Source organism: Orcinus orca, chromosome 10, assembly GCF_937001465.1.
Source record: "Orcinus orca chromosome 10, mOrcOrc1.1, whole genome shotgun sequence".
Taxonomy (NCBI): Eukaryota; Metazoa; Chordata; class Mammalia; order Artiodactyla; family Delphinidae; genus Orcinus; species Orcinus orca.
Window position 1 is genome coordinate 75,878,057 of NC_064568.1, and position 26,841 is coordinate 75,904,897.

Genomic DNA, 26,841 nt, shown 5'->3' on the forward strand with positions numbered 1-26,841 from the left:
CTGGCCCGTGAGATAGATGATATAGAACCACTGAAGAGTTTCAAGCCATGTAATGACATGGTTGACATTGTGTTATAAAAAGAGACCTCTGATGGGAGCATGGAGGATGATTTGGGATTGAGGCAGGCATGAATGGTGTCAGGGAGATAAGCTAGAAGTCTCTTGCAGTTGAGATTCAAGATGATAGAGGCTTGAACTAACACAGTGGTAATGGAGATGGAAAGAAAACAGATATGAATGATATTCAGGAAGTAGCATTAATAGAATTAGGTGATAGACTAGAAGTGGAAAATGATGAAGACTAGTTTATCTTAATACTCAAGTTTCTTAGTTTATCTTGATACCCAAGTTTCTGCCTAACAGGGAACATTCATTCATTCAGTCAACTGATATCTATTGGTCACATACTATAAGCCAGGCCTTACGCTAGCTGCCAGGGCTACCTAGGGCTACCATGTTACACCACTCCAGGGAACATTATTCACATTGTGTACATGTGGAACATAGTAGGAATGGAATTCCCTGGACTTCTTCTGTGGTATGGTTCCAGATTATTTGTGAGCGAAACAAATATAGTCCCTACCATTAGGGAGTTCACAATCCTGTGTTCAGTAGGAGTATTAATAAAGATGGGGGGAAATAAGGACTGTGTACAGTGGGCCTTTGCAGTATAAATGTTGTCCCTTGTTTCCCTTTCTGCTTGGAACAATGAGCTAGGTATATTGGACATATTGACCTTGACTGGTTTATGGAATGAATCTTCAGATGGAAATTTCTGTGAGGTCATAGGACATGTTGGTCTGGAGCCCTTGTTCCAGGTTTTATGGTGAGTTAGTTAAAAAGATGTGCCAGGGGCTTCCCTGGTGGCGCAGTGGTTGAGAGTCCGCCTGCCGATGCAGGGGACACGAGTTCGTGCCCCGGTCCGGGAAGATCCCACATGCCGCGGAGCAGCTGGGCCCGTGAGCCATGGCCGCTGAGCCTGCGCGTCTGGAGCCTGTGCTCCGCATCGGGAGAGGCCACAACAGTGAGAGGCCCGCGTACCGCAAAAAAAAAAAAAAAAAAAAAGATGTGCCAGTACACTTCCCATTTTGCACCTCTACCCTCTCTTCTAAAACGTGCCGAGAAGAGCTATAGTTCACATGTGGTCATGTTGCTGTGCTCCTGGAAGGGAGTTCAGAGGGAAGAGACCAAGACTCCACTCCAATATAAACCTTCTGAAAGTTTTTTTTTTCTTTCAGTGGCTTCAAATTGCATGCTCTCTGACAGGGAAGAAAAGAAAGTTGAGCAACTTGTATTAAAATTATCAAGGCCACATAAGATTTTCACATAATACAATGATTTCAAGGGTGAAGTGAATGAATTAAAGCGAATTTCTTTTTCTTTTCATACTTGTGTAATAAAAATCGCTGATGGACTGTTTAGACTTTATTTAGATATAAGCCACCCTCCCCTTTTTTCAGTGACAAGTGCAATGCAACTTTCCAACAAATTTTCTCCCAGTTTTTAAATTTTTAACACTGACAGTAGGAAATCTTCTATAGAAAGTTTGGTTCTGAATAGAAATATTTTTGCCAGAGGGAAATTTTATTGTTGAGTTTATAAAAGTTTGTAAAACAAAGTTGAGAATTGAAAAACTTTCAAATTGCAAAGCTGACTCTACGTTAGGGCTCTATGTATCATACTTCTAGTAATTCTCGGCTTATTAATATATTTTCCATAGTTCAAGTTTTACCACAGATACCTTTGAAAAAAGATATTTATTTTTGTGTCAACAATACTGTTAGCATCAAAGAAGCCATGGTTAAATCTTGAATGACAACATGTAATAAATTGTAACACCTCAACTAGTTTCCATGTTACAGTTATGGGCACACCATAATAATACCCTTCAATAAGGATAAACAGTGAAGCAAGTTAAAAATAGGAAAAAACAGCTATGTTCAATGAAACTACTAGATGCAACCCACATTTTCAGTAATCTTAGAGAAAATAAGCTTTAAACTAAGCATATCAGATGAAGATCTGGAACGTTTCATCAGTTTCTTTTTTACTTGACAATAATGAGAATAGCGTCAAATAAGATTTTAGATCTGTTCATTAGCCATATACATATAAGTCTGACCTAAATGTTGAAGTCAAAATCCTAATTAAGACTTGCTAGGAAGAGTCAAGTAAAAAGTTTGATTTTAAGGCATGTGAAAAATCCATATTTCAAAATGCCTAAGAATCAACACGTCACAGTTAAGCCTCAAACCTGGTCATCAAAAACTATAGAAAGTTAGAGATTTTACTTAGGAAAGAGAAATAAATATATTCTCTGGGCAAAGATTTGAATTAACAGAAAAAGAACTGTATTGACAGAAGAAAGAACAGTGGCCAAGTAACTTTTTTTTTTTTTAAAATACCTTACTTTTTTTTCCCCACTCTGGTGAAAGTTTATTTCCACCACATTGACACCAGTAGGAATCGTCTCTTATGAAACTCCTATAAAGATTTGATAATGGAATCCATTTAATTTATTAAAAGAATCTAATGAACTTAACACCAATACTACACTTACAGAAATGAAAAGTAACAGGCTCTAAGTGTATCGTGTTTGCAACGTATTTAATTTAAATAAAATTGAAGATAATTTTTCTAAAACAGAGTTAAACTACAAAGAAGACACATTTTTGCCTTTTTTAAATTGCATAATAGGGAATTCCCTATCAGTCCAGTGGTTGAACTCTACGCTTTCACTGCCGAAGCCCCAGGTTCAATCCCTGATCGGGGAACTAAGATCCCACAACCAAGTGGCCAAAAACTTGCATAATTAAAAGCAGATGATTTGTATTTTTGTTGCCAAAGAGTGATAACCAGGTAAACACATACACAGAGTTACCCTTACATATTATTTATTATATTATTGAAGGTCAAACTCTTCTGTTATATCTGCTATTGAAACCTCAGTTAGGTACTGAAAGTCATAAGGTATGTTCTTTTGTGGGAGAATATGGAATTATTGCAATTTGTATTTACATTTAGTAATATATTAAAAAAAGGAAAGATGGTGACAAAGCAGGGAGGTCAGGAATTGCTCTGTAAGTTCCACATTCCCACAGAGCTGGGCCAGGATTAGGATGAAATGAATTGAGGCACTGGCCTTGAGTGCAAAATTTAAGGGTGTTCCAAGAAACCCATTATTCAAGATAATATTTTCATGCAGTCTTCTTAAAAATCAAATTTAATACCAAAAGATCCACGATTAGCAAAGTATCAAAACTTTAAATAAAGATAGGATGGGAACTTCCCTGGCGGTCCAGTGGTTAAGAGTCCATGCTCCCACTGCAGGGGGCACAGGTTCGATCCCTGGTCAGGGAACTAAGATCCCACATGCCCTGTAGTGTGGCCAAAAAATAAAAAATAAAATAAAATAAGATAGGATGGGACCCCGCCCTTGCAGGATCTTTGCCTCACCCTCCTACTGGCCCTGCCCAGAAAAGCTTCCATTCAACTCTTCTGTTCAGATCAAGAAGGGTGAATGGGCTGGGATGGTGGGATGAGCACCAAGATCAAGGCTTCTAGAAGCAGCCTAAACATTCTCCCTCCTGTAAATGTGTACAAAGGTAGGAATCATGGTACCAAGGTCCCCGTGACCTAGCTATAAGTAGCTTAGCCAACTTTATTTCCCCACTACATTACAATATTCCCTTCTAGATAGGATAGTCCCTTTAATGTTCCAACAATTTTTTTCCACTTTGATTTAGCTGTGGATTTTCTAAAAATACTTCAAAGAACTTTAAATCTGCTCAGAAGAAATAATTAAGTAAATTTGGGAAATGCTATATTCTAGTTTCTTCCGTGGAAGTTCAAGATACCTATAGCATATTAAAAGCTGGGAGAAAACTGGCAGTACTAAGTCTATTTATTTTGTTTCATTCAGCGTTTCTCTGGTTTATTTTACTGTAGAAACATAGCATCGCCTAGTCTCTGACTTCAAGTACAATAAGGCAGCATCATTTAATCCGGCTCCCTGTCTTTCCTGGGCAGTAGCATTTTGCTCTCCAGATCCTGCAAGATATCTATCCACCTTCCCTGATTCTGGCTTTTTATTGGATCTAGGCATGGAGCAGCTCTGGAATTTTTGTGTGTGATTTTATTTATGTATATTTTAATTGAAGTGTGGACTATGGGATTTCATGACAGATGTCAAGAGACTCTGGGCGGGAGAATATTGACCCTTTTTACCTCTACTCGCTGTCCTCTTTTTTTATTTTTTGGCTGTGCCATGCGGCTTGTGGGATCTTAGTTCCCCAGCCAGGGTTCGAACCCAGGCCCTGGCAATGAAAGCGCCTTGAGTCCTAACCACTGGACTGCCAGGGGAATTCCCAATGTCTTCTAAGTATATATTTATCATACTTCTCAGGTAGAGATAAGTCAAATAGATGTGATGTAATGTTGGAAATGCTCATCTTATAATGACCCAAAAGGTGTGACCACAAATGGAAAACACTGTGAACAAGGACATCATGGGGGCCAGAAAATTTTAAACCCTTGTAACATCAGTCTGGGAACAATGAGGAAAGACAGACCACACAGTAATTTGAACAAGGAAAGTTTAATATAATTGTGGCCTATAAAAATGGATTGGAGTAACAAAGAATTGGCTAGAAAGAAGTCAAGAGAACACTAAAGACTAAGAATAAGAGCATCCACTATCCTCAGGACTGAAACAGAGCAACCAAGAAAGAGTCCCCTTCTTTCCTCCCCCTGGGCTGAGATACAGATCTTATTGGGAGAGCACAGCTTTGACTCCCTGCCTGGATGGTAGAGAAGTCGCACTGGTGGAACTTGCTGGCAATCTGCGCTCTAGGCTGCTAGGGAAAGCTGTTCCCAAGTAGGTGACTTACCAGAGACACATTGCTATAAAACAGTCAAAGGTGGAGGCTGCTGGGGGAAAATGCTGGGTGCCGGTGGCGGCTGGCTGTGCACAGCAGGAGCCTGGCACTGGAGAAACCAACTTTGCTGCAGCAGCTGGGCCCTGGGGAAACTGCTGGAGTGTGTGCTGGAAAAATTAGGAGCTAGAGAAGCTACACTTGAAGGGCTGTAGCAACCTGCCCTGTTGAGCACAAGGGAACCAGGAAGCAAACCCTTTTCCCTCTGTAACGTTTCTCCAATGCCCCCTACTGACAAAATGTCAATGCCAGCTGGTAAGGAGAAATATTTAAAGGGCCCAGATCCATTTTCACAGAGCAGGTAAAAAGATGAATATGGACATGAGAGGTAATAAGTTGATAACTGGCTCCTCTAGGGAAGAAAAATGATCTGGGGAAAAATTGTGACTTATAGGAGTGTGATTAACAGATCTTGCCCGACAAAAAGATAAATCAGATAATTCATCTGAAGTTAAAAAAGATAAAAGAAACATTGCGTATAGAACTCGATTATGGCTAGATGGGAAAAAGAAAGTGCTTTCTCTGAGAAAAGTCTAGTTCAGGAAATCCTGGGGGCAAACACTGGAGGAAGAGTTTCTGAATATGAAATACAGAGGAATAAAACACTTAGGATGGTGACCCAGAACTGGCATCTCCTAGGATTGCAGCTAAGAGAACCAGGTTGGATTACTGCTGTTCTGTTTTTTTTTCCCTCTTCTATTTTTTCTGCCTTTCTAGTTGGTAATTCAAATTTCTCAGACTGAGCAAATGCTGGTTTTGTACTTTGTTATTTGGACTAAGACTACTATGATTTATGTTTCTCACCCTGAAGGCAAGTTGGAGAGAGCAGACAAATGGTTCAGGCCACCGTCCCAAAGTCTAGAGTGAAACTGTAGAACCGTGGGCGGTGGGATTAGAATTGGATAGCAACCTGCCTGGTGCCTTGAAAGTAAAATGCAAGAACATCAATAAAGAATGGTTAAATTACTACAGAAGTTAAATTATTACTTCCTTTAGGGTGTTCTTAGATGCTTCATCACAGACATTTGTAAACTTTTACATATAATATTGCACTACTTCTCGGAGATCGCTGCCACCCACATAGGACAATTACCAACACCAAAATACCAAAGGGCTGATTTAAGAAGATGAGTTTTATTTCTCTGACTCCTGGGTAATAAATGAGATTTTTAGAAATTATATTGGTCGCCTGAGGTAAAAACGGTGTCATTTAGTAAGTTGATATTACCGTCAAACACATGTGCCACTCTAGTCAGCGTCGTTCCTGAAGTACAATTAGACAGGTGCTCCATCAACGTGGAAATGATATGGCGAGCGTCAGCCTTTTTATGACAGTGCTGTACTCTCTTATAAATACCTGAAAATGGTCCATGGGAATGCTAACTGGAACAACAAGGAAAGGTTTATGATGCTAAGCCCTCTAACTACAAACATTCATCTCTTGTTACAGCCATGCAAATTATTATAGGTCCATTGACAAAGGGAAACATTGAGAGAGCTTACAACAAATCATACAGTATTGAACTGTATAAAAAATTAAAATGAAAAAAATACGTCAGAAAGTTTTGGGATCACTTAAGTTATTAAGTTAACTATCTTAAAAGTATATATAGGACTTGTGAAAATCTTGTATACCAGAAAATTCTTGGTAAGCTCATTTACGTTTCTTGTGTAATCATTTGTAGAGCACATGGAATAAACCTGTGCAAGCCATACGTATTTTTTTTCATGTTCAGACTACATGGAAGTTTCTTTACTCTTTTCTCATCTATGCAGTTAATGTGCTCTCACTGTGAAGGATAATGGAAGATGCTGACATATAGAGATGTGTAAGACAATGGTACTTAAAGAGCTCATGCAAACGCACTAACTTCTCATTCTCTGATTTTCATTTTGGCCCATCTAAAATTATTAAGTGAAAAATACTAGTCTAACTGATTAACATTTTATACAGAAAAGAATAAGTTAAATGAAAAAATTTTCACTTTTAAAGAACCAATTTGGACCTTATAAACACTCCATCCTTCCATCTTCTGAAATAGCTACTTCTTTCTGCTGATCCATTCCACCAGAATCCTGCATCATTTTCTCTTCAGGGTAGGGATTGGCAAACTTTTTCTGTTTAAAAAAAATCCAGATATTAAATATTTTAGGCTTTGCAGACCATGCAGTCCTTTTCACAACTACACAATTCTGCTGTCTTAGGCAAAGGCAGCTACAGACAATACATAATTAAATGAATAAAGCCGTGTTCCAATAGAACTTTGTGGACACTGACATTTGAATTTACATCAGATTCATGTGTCATGAATATTATTCTTCTCTTAATTTTTTCCCAACTATTTGAAAATGCAAAAACCATCCTTAACTTGTGGGTTATACAAAAATAGGCATCAGGTGAGATTCGGCCTGTGGCCTGTAGTGTGACAACACCTGGTCTACTGGCAGTGCTATTTCTACAAGGGCTGGGTGACTTCCACTCAATTACGGTTCAAAGGAAAACTCTCTAAAGATGGTTCTATTTATAAAGTTTTCCCATACAACCATTCAAAACTTTAGCAATCATCGATATGTCCATTATTTTTTACTGCACGTCTGAAAGGTTGTCCCACTTTATTAGCTGGCCCATCGAAACCTGTTTTACAATTTCACAGTGACTTTTTCATTTTTCATGAAGAAAAAAGTATATATAAAATAATTTAGTGGTTAGAAGATGAAACCTGAATGAAAGAAGTACGGATTCTGGTCTTGGTTTTGGGAGTTCAGTTCTTTGACTCGATAAATAACTTGACCGTTTCACATCTCATTTTCTTTGTCTGGAAAGTCAGAATTTCCAGGTGTTGTTACTAAACAGTTATATTAAACGTTAAAGGAGATGGAGGGGAAAATTAATGCTTATATTTTCCGGAATAGGCACATGTTCAGAAAAACGTGTGTGTGCGTGTGCGTGTTTTAATGCCATAACATACAACAGAAAAGAGGCATGCTTCTGAAGAGAAATCTTTTGGGTGATTTGTTCTGAACATTTCAGGGTAGAAAAAAAAAATCTAAGCCCAAGAGTGAGATCATACAAACTATAGCACAAAATACACACATGTAAAATTTCACAGTTTCCCTCTGTGCCTACTATTACCAGGAGAGGTTCAGTTTAGGGGTCTGTAAAAATGTTTTCTTCCTTTAAGTATAACACTCTGAGCCAAGACATCATCAGTTCCAGGCTCAGTCAGCTCCAGCTGAAAGTGTGAATGTTCAGCAAGAGGATATTTTTGAAAGGGGACTGAAAATCCGCTGTGCCAGGTACCTGAAACGTTGTTAGGGTATTCGGTGGAAAATTTCATTTCCCCATTATAAATAACTGTAGGATATTTTAAGGAATCCAAGACTAGTAACTTCCAAGAGTTGCTTGTATTAGCTCCACTGAAATGTGAAATGGAGGGAGGATGTCCAAGGATGGCTATAAAGCTGAATTACCGGATATGATTAATTAAAATAAATAATTCACCATTGATTAAATAGCCCTTAAAATCCCCAGTCAAAGCACCCAAACACTGAGGCCTGCATATTTTGCTATCCACCAAGTAAAACAAAGAACGGACAAAACAGCAATGGAGAAAGAAAGAGGAAGGAAAAGCCCCCATGATGGTTACTTAAGTTCAACTGCCCTAGAAGTTCTTATTCAAAAAAGCCCGTCTGGTCGCCCATATTTGAAATATTGACTGTTACTGAGCAACACATTTTCTGGTAGTTCCCGGTTCTGTGGATTTCCAGGGAGAAGGACAACTCCAAAGAAGGCGGCATAACACCGACTATGGTAGTTACTGAATTTTTGGGTGTGGGAGAGGACAATTCCAAAGAAGGCGGCATAACACCGACTATGTTAGTTACTGAATTTTTATCTCCCTTTGACCACAGAAATAATCAGCTTCCGGTAACTTCTCTCCTCCTTTGCAGCCCCTACACGTTCAAAAACGCAACAAAAAAAGTCAGAGATCTTTGATAGACTGAGGTGCAATGCGCCCGAAATAAAACTGTCTCGTTAAAAGGCAAAAAAAAAAAAAAAAAAAAAAGCCTTATGTGTGAGTTGTGTATGTGTATTTATGTGTCAGTGTGGGGATGTGTGAGGCGTGTGTGCTCCGGTGCATGTGACTAAGTGGGGGGGCGGGGGTGTAAGGTAGGAAACTAACGCAGGCAGTCTGGTCTCTCTCTCGCTCTCTTTTTTTTTTTTTTTTGGAAGGGTAAGCCTGGCTTCCCTTGGCTGGTCGGCCGCGTGAGGTTGGGAAGACGCGACCCTGGCGCGCGCCGGCAGCGCGGCAGTGCCCGGGGTTAGAGCTCTCCCCTGTGACCGAAAAGATAATTAAAAATCACAGGCGCAGGAGACAGCTCCGTTCCTCGCTGCGCATCAAGTCCGTCGGGATAAGTGGGTCCTCCTCGCATGCCGGGGGCGCCCGGGCTCCGAGGCCAGTGGGCCGCGGCGAGGAGTAGGTTGGGCAGGGGGTGTCCCAGCGGGTGATGCAGAATGAGTCATCCAGGGTGGCAGGCGGTCGTGGGAAGGCCGAGGAGGCGGGAGGGGCGCGGCGAGGAGGCTCGCGTCTGCGGGGGGATTTATGGGGAGAGGCGGGAACGTGGGGGAGAAAACTGGGGAAGGGAAAGCCGGACGAGGGACGCGTGGAGTTGTGGATGGGGAAAGGGAAGGTAAAACTAAAGACCCAAAGAGGGAAGAGCAGTGTCCCCTGGACCGCATCCTTACCCCCGCGAGGGCGCTCGCCGAGCCACCCCGCCCCACCTCCGCTCGCACGGCTGGAGGCCCCTCAGTCGAGGGAGCATCTATTTAGAGGGCAATCCTGGTCCCCAAGCCACTCAACTACAGCTCTCCAACTTCATCTTGCGCTTGAAATAGGCTCCAGAGACCTTGACAGACACCAGGTCCCCTCTTCCGCGCCCCCCACGCTCTCCAGGCCCCTTCAAAGGCGCAGACCCCCAAGTGCCCGCTGGGCTAGTGGAAGCGACGCTTTAAAAAGCGGGAAGTCGTGGCAGGTCGCTACCGGGGTGAGAGAGGCGTTTGCGCTGAGCAATAAAAATGCCGATTAATGGGTAGGTGGATTGATTTAAGTAAGATGGGGGGGGGCGATGAGTGATGACTCAACTATGTTTCTTCCTGAATACTCCGAAGAGGAGGCACTGTAACTTCATTTCTTTTATAAAATCACTTATTACTGTCTAGTGTCAGCTACGCTGTTAGGAATCTTTGAAACTTTGGCAACTGATGATTCTTTTTGCAGACAAGTTTTCAAGCTTTGCGAGGTTTAAAGGAGATTGACAGCAAGGAACGTAGCAGTACACTACGAGGAGGGGAAACGGCCCGGTGCCCCCTTCTTAGGGGTGCAATAGCCTCAAGCGGATTTCCCGGTTTCTGCGGGCGCCCCACATTGTTTTGTTTTGAAGGCTCAGAGTTTGAGGCTGGTCGGAGACACCCACGTGCTTCTGACTCTCATCAGCGTAATGATCGCCTTAGCCAGAGTCGTGTCTATATAAACCACAAAAACCTAATCATTAGAAATCCCAGCCTCCAAAAACCACATTTTAGGTGAAACTGCCGTTTTTTTCTGCGCTCCTTCATCCTCTCGACCACAACTTTTTTGGGGATCCAAAGTCGCTTTTTAAACCCACATTGGGAAATAAATACATAAATAAATAGCCATTGAAGCATTTTGAATATTTTATTTTGTAGTTTTATTTTTTTTCCCCAGGAGTGGTGGGGGAGAAAGTTAAGACATTAGACCCAGTTTTAGATGCAAAATAGACAATAAAAGATTGAGATTCATGGAAAACTGCTGGGGTTTTCCCCCAGCGAGGGTTTTTTGCAACTTACTTTAATCATCAAGCTGACAGTTTTCCAGTCCTTAAAAAACTCACCCTTGTTCTCTAGGAACGACAAGTCTGAATATAGAAGAAAAGTGTCCAGCCACCCACTTGAGTTTCTGAAAAGTATTTTGACAAGTGTCCCCTCCATCCCAATTTTTTGTGTCACTTAAGTCAAAAACAAAAACAAAACAAAACAAAAAAACCCCACCCAAACCCTGCAAAATCTTTTTTTCCCTCGGGAGCCGCTCCGGCAGAGGTGGAGGGGGGGTAGGGTGGGGGAAGGGTGAAGAGAGCTGAGAAGTCAGCACAGACGCTCAAGAATTTTCCTTCCTCCTCTCCTGAAGTTACAACGAAAAATAACGACAGTCAGCTCAGCCGGCGGCTCTCTGGCGTCTCAGCTTCAACCTCCTCCGACCAAGAGGGGGTTCCTTGTCTTGGGGGGAGGAGGCGAGAAGCAAGAGGACGCGACCAGGCGAGATCCCCGTAGACCGGGGCCGCCTCTCTCGGCTTCCGAAGCTGCGCGCGGCGCCCCGGGGGCTCCTTCTCGCGGCCGGCGGGCGGCGGCAGCGGCTGCGATTCGCAGGCTCGAGATCCGTTGCCCCGAGATCCGCTGCCCGCGACTTACCTCCTGGCACCTCGAAGCACAAGGGTCAGGGGTGCTTTGCAAAGAGCAGGAGAGAGTGGATGCGAGGAGGTGGCGGTGAGAGGGCGAGAAGAGGAGAAGGGAAAGGAAGGAGCCGAGCCGGGGAGCCGGGCTGGCAGCCGCCGCGGGAGGAATCTGAGTGTGCAGCCGGCGCGGGGGGAGCGGCGGCCGCCGCGGAGGAGGCGGCAGCGGCGCGGGCGGGCGGGCGGCGGCGCGGACGCCTGCAGCTGGGCAGCAGCGCGCGGCGCGGAGCGGCGGTGGCGGGCAGCGCGCGGCGATGCTGGCCTCGGGGCTGGACTGCTGAACCCACTCGGCCCCACCGCCGGACTCGAACTGGGAGGGGGCGCCAGCGCACCCAGGACGCGGTGCCCCACGGGACCCCACTACAAGCTGCTGCAAACTGAAGCCTCCCGCCTCCCCGGGCCAAACACATCCCGGTGCCCGTTCGCAGCTGCCACCCCGGGTGTTCCAAAGGCTCCGGCAAGATCTGCGCCTCCCGGGTCTCCCCACCCGCCAACCCGATTGCTCCGCACCGCCACCTCTGGCTCCCGTCAGACTCCGCCCGGCAGTCGGCTTCATCGAACTTGATTTCTCACCTCCTCAGCCCCATCACCTCCAGCCCCTTTCCCCCGTCTCGCCTCCACCCCCCCAATTTCCTCCTCCTCGCCCCTCATTTCCACCCTCCTCCCCCTCCCCCGGCCACTTCGCTAACTTGTGGCTGTTGTGATGCGTATTCCCGTAGATCCGAGCACCAGCCGGCGCTTCAGCCCCCCCTCCAGCAGCCTGCAGCCCGGCAAGATGAGCGACGTGAGCCCGGTGGTGGCTGCGCAACAGCAGCAGCAGCAGCAGCAACAGCAGCAACAACAGCAGCAGCAGCAGCAACAGCAGCAGCAGCAGCAGCAGCAGGAGGCGGCGGCGGCGGCAGCGGCGGCGGCGGCGGCGGCGGCGGCCGCGGTGCCCCGGTTGCGGCCGCCGCACGACAACCGCACCATGGTGGAGATCATCGCTGACCACCCGGCTGAACTCGTCCGCACCGACAGCCCCAACTTCCTGTGCTCCGTGCTGCCCTCGCACTGGCGTTGCAACAAGACCCTGCCCGTGGCCTTCAAGGTAAGAAGCTGCGGCCGCCCCCCGCTCCCCGCCCCCGGCCGGGCGCCGGTGGACCTGCCCGCCGGCGTTTCCAAGCCCACGGGGGCCGGGCCCCTGACTCGGACGGCCTCCAAGGCTCCTACCTCGGTGGCTCTGACCCGAGGGACCCCCGTGTGGCCCTCTTCCTCCGGATCCCACAGCGGGCTCGGGGCTCAGTGACCCCGCGCAGATCCTTCCCTCTCCCACCTGTGCCCGTAGCCACCACTTCAGCCCTTGTCCCCTTTATCCGTTCATCACCCCTGGAGCCTTCCGGCCAACTTCCCGACCCACTCCTCTGAGCGGTCTCCCCTCCCCCAGGAGCCCCCAGGTGCCCACTCTCGGCGGCGCCGCCGGGACGTGCTCCACCCCGCCCCCACTCCCCAGGAGCGAGGATCCCCGGCGTTCTCCCACGAGACTCCCGCGGCCCCTTCCCCGGCATCCCGGCCGGGCCCGCACCGCGGGCCGCCGCGCCGCCCCTCCCCGGAATTCCGCGCTCTTCCCTTCCCAACCGAACGCCCTCCGCCCGTCTCGGCGCCCCCTTCTCTGACCCGCTTGCGCCTCGGCGGCTCCGGCCCCTCCCGGACTCGAGGGCCGGTGTTGGTGGGGTGCCGGCGCCGGGCGTTTGCGCCCGGGGCGGGGCGCCGCGTGCCGGCTGCTGGCTGCGGCGCGTGGGCCGCATTATCAGTATCCGAGAGGGTCCCGGGCGAACCTAGGGACTCAGGGAGCCAGTGAGGGGCAGACAGGACGGGGGCGTTTTCTCCGTCTGCAGACCCGCGCCCCTTCCCGCTACCGGGAGGAAGGCGGGGCTGCAGGGGTCGCCGCGCGCCCGGAGGCGGGGGAGTCCGGGAGTCCCCGGCGCTGGACCCTCAAGTGCAAGGCGGCGCGGGCCAGTGGAGGGGGCGGGGGCTCCGGCCGCCTCTTCCACCCGGACCCGCTCCCCGCCTCGCTGCGCCCGGGAGGGAGAAGGGAAACCTGTGAAATGCCTTCGGCTCGCCCGCCTTGAAAACTGAGGTGATATTGTGCGATTCGCCTTATTCTTACTTTTAAGGACTCAGACCCCAAAGGTCCCTCCCGTTTCTGAGAGGTCGTGGGAGGCTCGGGCCCGTGGCCTGGGCGCCGAGGGAGTGACTCCCGGGCTGGAGAGCGCCCTGCGCGCTCCTCGCGGCCTCCTCCGCCCTCCCGGCCCGTTAGTTTGAGGGCGGGTCTCAGCAGCCGGAGTAGCGAGCAGCGGCTCCGCAGGTTGAGGGTGTAGGGTCCGGAGTCTCTCCGTAAGGCAATCGGGATCCCTCGGGCAGCCCTCGTCCCCTCGCTGAGCCCGCAGGGCCGGGAGCGTCCCAGGTTGCTGGGGAGATGGGGTCCCGGGCCGTGCTCCCTCTCTGGACTAGGCGCCTGGGATGGAGGGGGCGGTGAGCCAGACAGGGACGAGAGCGCTCCCAGGAAGATGCTTCCGGCCCTGTTTAGCCTCTGAACCCGCGAAGGTGGGCCTGGGTCCCCTGGGTTCTGGGACTGTGGAGAGCAGGGTTAGCCAGGCCTTGGGGGGAGGGGGGGAAGAGAGGAATCCTGCCAGTTCCTCCCTTGTGGACCCTGGGGCCAAACTCCCACGGGCCACTGGCAGTTCCCGGTTGTTGACCACCCCCTCCCCACGCGCACCAATTCAGATTCCGTGCGTGGGTGGCGTGGAAAGAAAGAGGAGTCCAGGTCAGTTAGAGCTGGTTATCTCGCTATGTCTTGTATCAGAACAGAAATCGAACGAATTGTTATGGAAAGGGGATGTTGCATTCTGGGGCAAGTTTCATTTTGTAGCTGGCTCAAGAAATGTGTGTGTTTTAACCGTCCCATTTCTCCTTTTATAAACCACCCATTTTGTAGGTTAAGCTTTTCTTCCTTGAAATATGAAAAGCTCAGAGTATAGGCGAATCGTAGAAATTTGGATTTTCACATGAGAGATATCTTTTACAATTCATCCTCCAAGGGCCCAGAATTTTCTAATTGGCCTTATGTGAGAGCGGAAATTTGCTTCCACGCCCCCCCTCAAACCCTTAAGACACAAACAAACAAACAAAAAAACACTGGATGAAAACAGCAAATAATACAAATAAATAGATATTTTATATATAAAATGCCACAAGTTAGGGTATGAAAAAATTAAGGATAGGTGCCTACATTTTTAAAAGATGTCATTTAGATGTCTGATGTTCTACATTCCGTTTGTCCTGCTAAACATGTTTAAGGTATAACTGTCTTGAACTATACTCTTACATATATGGCGCTGAATTGATTCTGAGCATTAATATTTTGGATAGAAAGGATGTTTTTGGCATAAAGATAGAATACAATTTAGTTAAAGCTATTCTCAGATAATTTGGCTATCTTCAGGTTTTCTCACTACCACCCTTTTAAAATTATTTTAAAAATAAATTGCTTTCTCTGCCATTCATCATATTTATTTTTAATTACAGATTGTTTACTTTTAACCAGTAAACAAGACCATAGATAACACACAGCCATATTAAACTGAATGTTTTAATTCATATTAATTGAAAGTTAAATTGAGTTAACCAAAAACTTGACTTTCATGTTTTCCCACCCCACTACCTGTGTTTAACAAAATTCAAATAGCGGGCGACAGCTGAGAGCCACTCAGTATAGAAGTTTTGTCTCTGTTGAAAACACGTGTAGGTATTTGGAACATCCAGATTTTGACAATAATTTTTTTGTTTTCATCTGAATGTTAGTAAAAACAACCTCTTTTTACCTTACTTTCAAGATAAAAGCCTGTGAGCTGTAGACTTTCTAGACTCTTGCAACATAATCAAATACATGTGCAAAGAAGAAGTAATATGAAGAAGTCTCAGTTTTAAAAGTGGTGACAGCAATTTGGCTGTCATATTTAGAGCTATGTACACAGTAAATTATAGTGTTGTTGGGTAGATAGCAGACAGGTAAATATATTTAACACAGGACTTAATTGTTGAGAAGTCTGGTATTCGAATCAATATAATATTTATTGAGCTCATATTTTATGTCCGTGACAGTGAGCTCGGCAAGGTAGAGAATCAGAAATGCATTCAGTAGACTGTGTTGTGATATGTTAACTTAAAACAGCACTTCAGAATGATATTGGCAATGTATTGTATTAAGACATGTCATGTATTAGAGCTGTTCATCTGATCTTGTTTTAGGATTATACGAAAGTAGTTAATTCATTTATACTCTGACATGTAAAAGTGCAAAAACAACTTGTATACTTTAAAATACACCAAGCTGTTTATTAGCGTTATATTTTTAACAAAGTTCTGCAGTTTTGAAATGTTTAGTGCTCCCAGGTGTCAAGGAAATGGAAATAAATATTTTTAACCTTTCTCTCAGGTGTATCTCACTGAAAGCTTAAAATAGTTAAGGCATACTATTAGAAGATCCTAGGCCCTTTCTGTCCTAGGTAATTGTAGTGATGCAAAAGCAATACGCAAATTCAGCTCATTAGTTAATGGTCAGGTAGAAATAGTGGAGAGAACATGTTAACCCTGTATCCAGTAGCACCCTTGTAAGTTAGGGGTCTGTCAGCATTTCCACCCTGAAGCCTGGTGTTCAGGGTTCATAACTCAGCTGCTTTAAATAGCTTCAAGCTGAAACACTATGCAGAAAATTTAAGTCCAGATGTATATTTTAAAGCTAAAAGTAGTGTAAGACTATTGCACTGTTTTAAGTTAGCAAACGCTGGACTATCTATTTACCAGTATCATATGTTTTTCTGGCAATGTTAAAGAAAAAAAACACAGTTTTAGATATATGATCTATTGCTCATAGTTAATTCTGCATGTTTAATGATACCTTTCAGTATTTGTCATAAGTAGGGTTTCAAAATGATGGAGCAATTCCTATTTGAAAATAATTTTTCAACGTCATTGGCCATTTTTCTTTTCATAAGCAAGTATGCAGCTAATAACTATTTGACATAATGAGTTGTAGTTCCTTACATGTTTAATGATCAGATTTTATGTTTGTGTCTTTTTGAATGTAATTTTACCTAAACAAACAGGTTATTAAACCTGTTAAAACTTTGCTAAACCTACTGTGAGTTGCTGTGCAAAATTATGCAAATCGTAATAGATCTCAAGTTATGTAAAGACAGACACATTTTTGTGTTATGCCTTTAAATGCAATAAAAATTAGTTAAAGTTAAAAATTTTAGGATTGAGTATATAAAACTTACTGGTAAGGTAATGGAAACAAATAATTTTAGATGGAAAATAAACACTCAGAAATTTTAGAAAACTTATGTTTGAAAACAGGCATGGTAAAATATCGTTCATTATTTTCTCCCCATTGGCATTGCTGTTTGTATCCTTTCGAAATTCCAGAATATCCATTGTTAGATGATCTAAACCAGCTTGATACATGGCTCATAAGTTTCTGGCTTAAATTGAAGTAATTTCCGTCAAATTTCTCTTTGACATGTATTTTAAAAATTATGAAATGATATTTTATATTGTATTTCCTCTTTTCTCTACAATTCAACCAGGTTTTTCTAAATTCTAAGTTAGATTCTAAGAAGTAACTGTAATATTTGTGAAACTTTTTGATAGTTAAAGTTATCTTTAAATAATTATCATAGAAATAAAACTTTTCCTTTTTGCAATTACTCCCTTACCTCTCTTTGTATTCCGAAGAAAGATTTGATAAGATTCTATCTTGAAAAATAATTATATTTCAGTTTTGCTGCAAGTGCAATGTGCCCAGTGATTTTGGTCTGTAAGAGTAATTGATTAGCGAAGACTAGACTTCTGTACGTGGAAATGTCATAGGCAATTTAAATTTCCATATAATAAGACCACAAAAACAATTTTAAGGGCCTGAGTTAATTCTCTGTTGTTCCTCTTTCAGAGTAACTCACAGATTTAGTCGTAGGGAGTCTCATAAAAATTTTCAATAGCGTTTCTAGAGTTAAATATTCTTTTACTTTATTTTGCACAAGCTCCGTATCATGTGATTTAAATGCTAGTTATAATGAGGTGTGCTAAATAAAGGAACTTCTTTCTCTATTCTAAAATGTCAGGACACAAAATTACTTCCCTCTTCCCCATGAAGTTTCTTGAATTTGTAGATTTTATATGTTAAAAGCACCTAGAAAAGTAACTGTCAAGTTTTCGTCACAAATTATTCTTTGCAGAACAACTTTTTGTATTGGGTAGTGTGGAAACAAATTTTAATGCGTGCTAACTCCTAACTAGTTAAAGGGCGATTTTTGACTACTCTCTACCCCTTAAAGTGTTTTCCATTGCTTGGGTTTGGTACAGATGAAATGTGTAAAAATTTCTTGATTCTTTTGGTTTTCTTTTAGATAAACACAGTCGAGAATCTCCAAGGGAAACTTTTTAGCTTCAGAGATCTACTTTTTGTTTAAACCCTCAGACATATAATTACACTTCTGATTGATATAAAGTCACATACATTACTTCTTATCCCCCCTTTTTTCCTCAGAAAAACATTAGGCAATCTGCTTTGGTAGAGTGAATAGCAGAAAGAACCAATATATTTAGCCATTAAAATAGAATTCAGCCATAACAGGAAAAGTTGTCACTATATCTTGTTAGTTAGCAATTTTTTTTTTCCGGGCCAAGTTGTAAGCCTCATAGAAGACTCACACATTTTGTGATGACCTATTTGTTTTGTTATTAAATGTAATGCATAAAACATACCAATATTTAATATTTAATTATACTGCTTAAGCAAAGAAAAATGGATTTATGTATTTCACGCTTAGGGATCTTTTCTTTTGTATTTTCCCATATTGAATCAATTTTCCTTTTCTTCTAACTAAAAAAAATCCATTATGTTAAAAATATGCAGTAAAATAATAATGTCCCAGAGCTCTTAAAAATCTTTATATTGGGACAGATTTCTTCACTTTTTTTAGATGAAATTTAGCCAGCCTGGAGTGAAAGCCATCAGCAGTCCTCCTGTATTTCTCAACAACACCAAAAAACATCTCAGGACATGAAGTAAAGAATTACATATTCAATTGAACCCTTTAAGGAAGCTTATAAGTAAAAGCCTGTGTTTAGCACACAGCTGACTTGGAACAGAAGTTAGCCTGCTCATCTTACAAAAAGTACATGATTATAATCGTACTCTATACTTATATAGTATCTTCTACATTTTACAGACTTTAAAAAAACGATTTCCAATTTATATTGGAAAACGGTAGTTTCAGGAGATGAAGTTACTTGAGATCATAGCAGATGTGTAACAGAGGTGGGGGAGAAGTGGGGCCTCTTGATTTTTGGTGCATTAATTCTCTTCTAAACAGTACAACTTTTCTACCTTCATTAGTGCACTTACTGGTTCCATATTTACTTTGACATAGAAAGCCTCACAGCAGGTGTTAAAACACAATATGCTGAGCGTAAAAAATGTCAAACATTCAGATGAATACTGGCAGACAGTCAGTTTTTTCAGTATTTCAGTATTTTTCAAATGTGCACATTTTTGGCCTTGTGAATTCAAAAAGTTGAAAAGTACATTGCCCCTATCAGGGGTGTACAGCGTTACCTGTGTTCAGCAGCCACTTGAGGCCCTAGGTCAAGTATGCAGGAAGGAAGTCATGTTCTCAAGGGATTTACCCTTGACCTGGGAGACTTCTCAGATTGAATAGAGTTACCGTATATTCCGGGTAAAGGATAGTGGGCATGAGTCCCTCTCTTCTGGGATGGAAAAAGTTGTCAGAAAACTGGTTTGGAGCAAGGGCATATTGCTGCTAGCTGGGGATGCTGACTCAACCTTTAACTGGTTCTCTCATGGACTGTTGGCAGTGGGAAGTGGTGCTCTTTGTGGAGCTCTTTCATTTATTTATTTCAAAAATATTTATCAAACACTTACTCTGTGCCAGGCACTGTTTTGGGAGCTGGGTGTATAGTGGTGAACAAGACAGATGAAGTCCCTTGCCTTGTGTAATTTCTAGTCTGATATAATCTGGGCTCCTAAGAGGGAGTCTCATAGCTTTGGGCTAGCATATCAAAAGGAGTAGATGGGTCATTCCCATACATACTTTGAAATGAGGATCATTTGAGTCCAGTGGGATGCTCAGGAAGTGGTTTCTGTAATTTAAGGACGGCTTTAAGGTTTTAAACTGAATAACAAAGTGCTAAAGAAGGAATGGAACAGCCTAAGAGAACAGTAAGGGTGAAAAAAATATTGACACGTTTGTTTGTTTGGTTGTTTCCGTGGCTTGAGCAGAGGGTATAGTGGAGGGGTGCTAGGGTAGGGTTCAAGGGTGAGGGAAATGCAGCTCTAAAGTGTAGTGATAATGTCTGTTTCATCACATTGTAAAGAATCTGCTTTAATGAGAGTTACGTACAAATTGTATTGGGAGCATGGAATTAAATGCTTTGGTTTGCCTTATGGACATCTTGACAAAAGAGGGAGTAGCAGAAGGATGAGGGTAATATTTGTCAGACAGGCAAGCACACATGGATATTGTCATTGGAGGGTAGTGGGGCTACTGTAGCCAGAGCTGTGGCTTAGTCACCACATGGGCATCTGGAAGCCGAACGAGCAAGAGATGGAACTCATCTGAATATTATAGGATCCTGGAAGTTAGTTGAGAGAAAGGATGTTATCAAGGAGCAAGGCCTTAATTCATGGATTAAGAATAGTGTGTTTTACATATGACAGCAAAGACTCTGCACCGGCATTCCCTTCCGGGCTCCATGTTAATCAGAGGCACCAATTTGCAAGTTAGCCGATCCTGGAGTGTGATCCATGCCTTGCAGCAGTGAAAATGTTTATTAGACTCAAAGACTGATTATTCTGGATCCTGACTTGCCCAAGTTAATCGGCTGCAGGTTAATTGTTGAAGATTAAGGAGGCAAGCGTGTCATTCCAAGATGGCAGATGGGACAAGACAGAAGTTTGGCTAAGGGTGTATTTTCTGTCTATACCAGTCATTTGTCGGTGGTCATTTTCAGCCTCTTATATATCTTTATCCTGTACCTAGACTTTAGGCTTCTTGATGGCTTTGTATATTCCATGGGTCCCATTGCAGAGTGGGCGTTCAGTAGTTCTTTGCAGTGTGATTGAAAGCTGAATATCTAGCTCAAAGTAAGGAGATGAAATGTAGTTCTGGATACCACACTACATTTAGTCTTCCCCGTAGTCAGTAACTGTAAGGTTTCCCCTGAATATCTTCTCCCATAAAGCTGACCAGACTTCCTTTTTTTTTTTTTTGGCCTGTGATCTGGATGAGACCACACCTCAGGGCGCTCCAGGCTGCAGACAGGCGGTGCCTTACTATGTACGATGCAATCTGCAGATGGGCCATCAGCTTTCCTTCTGTGGCATAATTCCTATGGGCAACTTAACATGGGGATTTAATAAAAATGTACATGCATTCTGTGAAGAATCCAACAACAAATGAAGGAAACTTTTGCCTGCCTTTGGAATGGGTGGACCCTGAAACACTGGTCTCTTTGAAGTGGCATCCGAACGCATATGCAGATGCCTCATTCCTGTCTGCCATTACGGGACTAGAGCACTAAGTCCTGATAAGATGCATCATTTACCATGAGACTGTATTCTCAGTGTTTAAGCTTTTCTGATGTGCCATTATTGTTGCTGTGTTTCCTGTTTTATGTAGGTGGTAGCCCTCGGAGAGGTACCAGATGGGACTGTGGTTACCGTCATGGCGGGTAATGATGAAAATTATTCTGCTGAGCTCCGAAATGCCTCTGCTGTTATGAAAAACCAAGTAGCAAGGTTCAACGATCTGAGATTTGTGGGCCGGAGTGGACGAGGTAGGTCTCTGATTTTTAATATGGATAATGGAATAAACACATTAGGATCCTCTGATGAAATGTAGGCCTGTCTGTATTCAAATCAGTACCTTCTACCGAATAGAATTACTAAAGGTTTTCTTTAAATACGTCCAGATGAGGTTGAGTGTTTTAGTGAGTACTCAGGCCTTTTTCATTTGTTTTATGATATTGAAAATTCAAACAGTGTTTTCAGAAGAACCAGTTCCTAATTTCACTGGGTGTGAGCATATAAGGTGGAGGGAAGAACAGTTAGAGGTTCAAGTTCTGAGTTACAGGAGCCAAGTAACTGAGTACATTCAGTGGCAAAGGGCAAAGAAAAGGGAATGCATTGGATCAATTTCCTGATAATATCAATTTTGCTCAAAGTTGTAGCAAGGACAGCAAGCATAATGCTCTTCACTTATCACATATGTTACCTCTATAGGATTTAATTTACTTCTGTAAGAACCTATTTAAAAATCATGGTTTTTTACAGAAGGCTTTTCATTCGAATAAGTGAATAAGGTGTTACTTATGTTAGTATGACTATGTAGATGAATGATCAGGACTCTAAATATTTGTACATTATTTAAGAGTTTCCACCACCCACACCCCCATTCAAATATTAGGAATCCATCAAAAGATCATAAAACAGAAAATAATCCCTTTTAGGGTTTTTATAGCTGTTTTGTAAATGTGGTTAATGTTCTTAAAAAAGTCTCAGAGAAAACCAATATTTGGCTTTTATTTACTTATTCTATAGAGAGACTTTTAATCGTCATTCATTAGAAGCATTATGTTCCTTTATTTATTGATTGAATCTAATATTTCCATGTTAAGTATTTCGATGAGAAGAGAGAAAATAGACCACTTTAGGACTGGGGTGAAATAAATTATAAAGACCTATGGGGTGACTTCAACCCAGGTTTGAATTAGGAAATAAGAAGCATCAATTTTTAAACCATGTCCAATAATTGCCCTTTAGTTTGGATCAGATGTCAAATTATTACCATTGTAAAAACTTGATAAGGGAAGTTCAGGCAAGGCTGTTTCCGATGAGTAGTTTTAGTGTACTTTCTAGGAACAGGGCCAAGAAGTTGTACTTTTTAACTTAAAAAAAATGATGCATGCTAATGAGATACTGTTACTGAAAGGTTTGAAATAAAATGAGGCTCAGAACCTCTGGTAGAATCAAAACTCAAGGGGTTATCTCAGCATCAGGTTTAGTTCACTTTCATTAAAAGAAAAAAAAAGACGCATTCTGTCTCACTGTTGACTGATGAGGTGTGAAGTGTGTATGTGTGTGTATTCATTTTTTTTTCTCAGTTACTGGTGCAGGTCCACAGTACAATTAAAATTTCTTTTTTCTAGTAAGAATCAAGAAAAATTTGAACACGATGATGTACCTGTATGCTCTGAGTTGCATCTTTCTCCTTATGTAATATTACTTTGTTTTGAACTAGAGTAATGCATTTTAGTATTTAAAAGACTGGGCGCTATACTTCATTTTACAGATAAAAACTAGTGTTTTCATTTATCTTGCTTTTGTATTATATAGATGCTCTATAACTTTTCTCTGATCAATTTGAGTAGAAACTATGGCAAAGTGATAGTGTACTTTGTAAACCCTCAACATATTTATTTAAGAAACTTCAAAGAGAAACAAAGGGTGTGCACTGTTTTACTATATTGGCTTTCTGAGTTTTGGCTGGTTTCCCAAATAGCAATTTTTATATTTAAAAAAAAAAGACAGACTTAACTGCTTGCAGACTTTTCACGCATGGAAGATGAAGAAAGCTTCTTTTGATGAAGTGTAATTATGTCCAAACAGAGCTGACCCCCTCCCCCTATATTTCTTATGATCTTAACTGAAGAAAGTAGGATTTTTCCTTTGAAGCAGCCGGGACTTGGTGGAGGATCTGAAATGCTACAGTTTGCTGCCAGAGGCAGGATGGAGAAATTGGTCCAGACTTGTCTTCGAGACTTAGATTGGGGGTGGGGAGAGCGGGTGGAGAGAGAAAGAAAAATTGATTTATCACTAATAATAGATTTTTATATCATGACATTAACATTATATGAAAGGAAACAGTAATATCAAGCTGAAATGAAGAGGAAAAAAGGACAGAGAATACTGACAAGAGATACCACTCTTTGAAAAAAAAATGGGTCAGTTCTTCAGTGGCAGGAAACCCTTTAACCTGCCCGTGTACCTGACCTGCTTTCTAACAGACTTTTTCCAGCTTCCTCTTTGATTTTCACACTTCTACATTTCTCTCAGGTTTTTAAGTGTGGGTCAGCATGCTGCTACCATTGTATTTTTTCCCCAGCTATTTAAATTTTCTATTTCAGTAGCATTAAAAAATAAAAAAACACCAAGTTCCTCAAATGGTACAATTTTTTTCACTGGTAGAAATATAAACTCTCAGAAATTGCAAAGCAGTTTTTGATTTATAAGGGAGTCACATCACTATTTACTCTGGCATTATGGGTTATCCAGTGACCACAACTTTTATGAAGTACTTTGGAATAAAAGTAGAGCATCGGTGAAACTTGCATTAAGTGAGGAGTGGCTTATATTTTTAAATTGTCTTTTCCTTTTTTCTCCTTTATATTTTAAACAGAAGTATTTAAAGTGACTTTGGTCCTTAAGTTTTCTTGGTGTGTTTCCTCGCTTTTGACATCAAGCATGTTGCTTTTAATTTACAAGCACTTCTAAGCACCTGCAGTGTACAGAGCATAGTACTTGTCAATTTAGGATACAATTCCTGCTTATAATCTTAACTTTCCCGACAATTTCTGACAGCCCCTTGGGCTAGGTTGGAATTGTCTTTCAATGACAGTTCCTATGTGTATCTCAGAAAATATATGACTTGAGGACACATTGCAGAACTAGTTCCTAGATGAAGCCAAGGATGCTACAATTAGTTGTCTAATGAGCGCTAGCTCCTTAAGAGCCTGCATTTTTATCGCTTATTATGGAAAGTAATAAACAATGGGATTTGGAATTTTTTTTTTAATTTAAGGAAGTCATGAATATACATATAAACATTTGACTTACGAAATGTATCACTGTTTATAGGGGGAAGAACAAATTACCTAGTTGGGTGGAAGTTTCTTGAACGTTACGTTCATGTTCCTTCTGAAGGGGCAATGAGAAGTGGAAGGAACCTCCTTGGTTTTTGTTTTAGTTGTTAAAGTACATCTTGATCCTTAGGATTGGATTTTAGGAGACTGCCGTCGGACTCAAATACTTGTTTCCTTTCCCCAAAACCCACCTCTTTTTAAAAGAGGTCTTTATAGAAAACTGGTTCTGTTTTGAACATTTAGATGCTTTATCTTGGAGGGTGAATTTTATATTTGGCTTTTGTTCCTACCTAAGGTGTTCCTCTGAATTTGGGAGAAGCATCGATGCCTTTTAATATCCTAAGTGCGTTGTAAAAGTCTCAAACAGCAATACTGTTAGAACCGGTTTATATAAACTCATGGGCAGTGTCTCTAGCAGGTTATTTAGGGTCATTAAGGACAATTGAGATGCGTACATCCTTGATTTATGAAGATTTGTGCCACAGATGACAAGTGTCTTCCAAGCACTGCCCTCAAAGCCACTGTTAGAAATGCGATCCTGACTCACAGACGGTTGATCCAACCCAGAAGGGATCTTTTTACGGTTTAATGCAAATTAACTTTCAATCTAGGGGTTCAGCCCATTCACTCCTCCAGAACTTCCCATTGTTTTAAGGTCCTGATCTGAATCCAGTGGCCTCCTATTCAACGTTCTAATCTCCATTTCTGTAGACTTTCAGTTTTCTGTGACTAGTTTAGACTCCTAGCTGCCTTATTCTTCTGGTTAGTCTTAATGTTTATAATAAATCCTCTGTTCCCCAACCAGACAATTAAATTACTTAAATCCATGTAACATTCAATATATAATAATGAAATACGATATATCAGTGACACTTTAAGAATAGGTGATTTCATCATTCTGGCTGACATACTACATTAGTAGATTTATATTTGCTTCTTGGTCTGATAGAGCTATTTGGGACACATGTCACAATAAATTACCTATTAATTTCTAAAAATGTTCTCTGACAAAGTTAAAAGGAAGAGCATTAATTTTAGGGTCTGGAAGACCTGGGTTCAGGTTCTGATTTTTTCCACTTATTAGTTGTGTGGTTAAATTACCAATACTCTCTCTGGGCTTCGGTTTCCTCATTTGTGAAGTGGGGGTGATAAACCTTACTGGGTAGTATTAAATGAGATAATGTCTATGAAGCGACTGGCACTTAATAGGTTTCTAATCAATATTCATTTTCCCTGTACCCCCTCCCCCTGCATCTCTCTCTTTCCTATTTTTTTTTTTTTCTCGGCCAAAGTATAGACAAAGAGACTTAAAGCTATATATACAGAGTAACAAATGATATGTGTCTTAAACATTTTTTAGGAACTTACGTGGTCTGGGTTGAAAAGAAAACCCATTCACTAGACTTGACAGCCAAAGACCTGTTCCACATTAAGCCTTGTATATAACCTGTTCCATATTAAGCTTTGAAAAGATTGCATTAAACTTTGCATTGCTACATATTGTTTAAGATTTGTGTTTTGATTTCATAGCCTCTGCTTTCAGTAAAGGGAAAAACAGTCTCTGACCAAAAAACAAAGCAAAACGAAATGAGCTTTTTAAAGATCTGTCCCAGGAGCAGGCTAAATGAATGCTCTGGCCTGAGATTGCTGAATGTTTTATTGAGTCACTGCTTCACGCCCACCTCTTCCTGTCTTGTAACAGTTTGCAGTTTTGACTATCTGACATGACTAACCGTTGCAAATCTAACTGATTACAACTGTCAGTGAGTCTGGGTAACAGAGTCTGGTATCTTCTTCTGGAGAAAGCAAACATCCAAATCTGCTCCTAAACTCCCCCCCCATCACCCCCCCCCACCCCGCGCCGTCTTCCCCCCAACCTCTGTTCATCACCTTTAGTTCATTAATTTGAAACATCAGATGTAATATTTCGATGAAGTACACCCTCCTCTAAAAGCAAGTATTCATATTTACATTGGGAGGTGTCATGTATATTTAGCCAAAAATAAGTCACTGTCAGGGAGTCATTTCAAGATTGCTGCTGAGTGAGGATGTATGTTAAGGAAGGGGTGGGCAGGGAGGAAAAAAACTTTGTTCCAGTAATGATGAAATCATCATACCACAGGCACATTAAGGCCAGGACGGGAGACACTGGCTCCTGTTAAAATGATTCCCATAAGAACCTTCCTCTTTCATCTTCTCACTGTAGTGCAGTTAAGCAAATGAAATGCTAAAGCCATGTGAAGTCAATAGCATAATCAACAGTGATTTACTATTGTTCTCTCACGGGGTCATGACCTAATCCTAAATAAAGACTTCTAAAATTTTCTGCTTGGATGTGTTCCTGATGTTGGAGAAAACTGAAGGGAAAGAGAACCCTCTTCAAGAGGTCCAGTTTTTG

At 42.3% G+C, this 26,841-nt stretch overlaps 1 protein-coding gene across 5 annotated transcripts in view; it reads left to right on the plus strand.

Moving 5' to 3' along the window:
- The first annotated feature begins 12,028 nt into the window (after positions 1-12,028).
- RUNX2 (RUNX family transcription factor 2) overlaps positions 12,029-26,841 on the plus strand; it is a 220,623-nt gene continuing 205,810 nt past the window's right edge. For all 5 annotated transcript variants that reach the window (XM_033423884.2, XM_033423887.2, XM_033423885.2 and 2 more), the window contains exons 1-2: positions 12,029-12,549; positions 21,203-21,359. In XM_033423884.2, the coding sequence (XP_033279775.2) occupies positions 12,166-12,549; positions 21,203-21,359 (541 nt within the window). In that variant the 5' untranslated portion in view covers positions 12,029-12,165. The remainder of the gene's footprint in view (positions 12,550-21,202; positions 21,360-26,841) is intronic.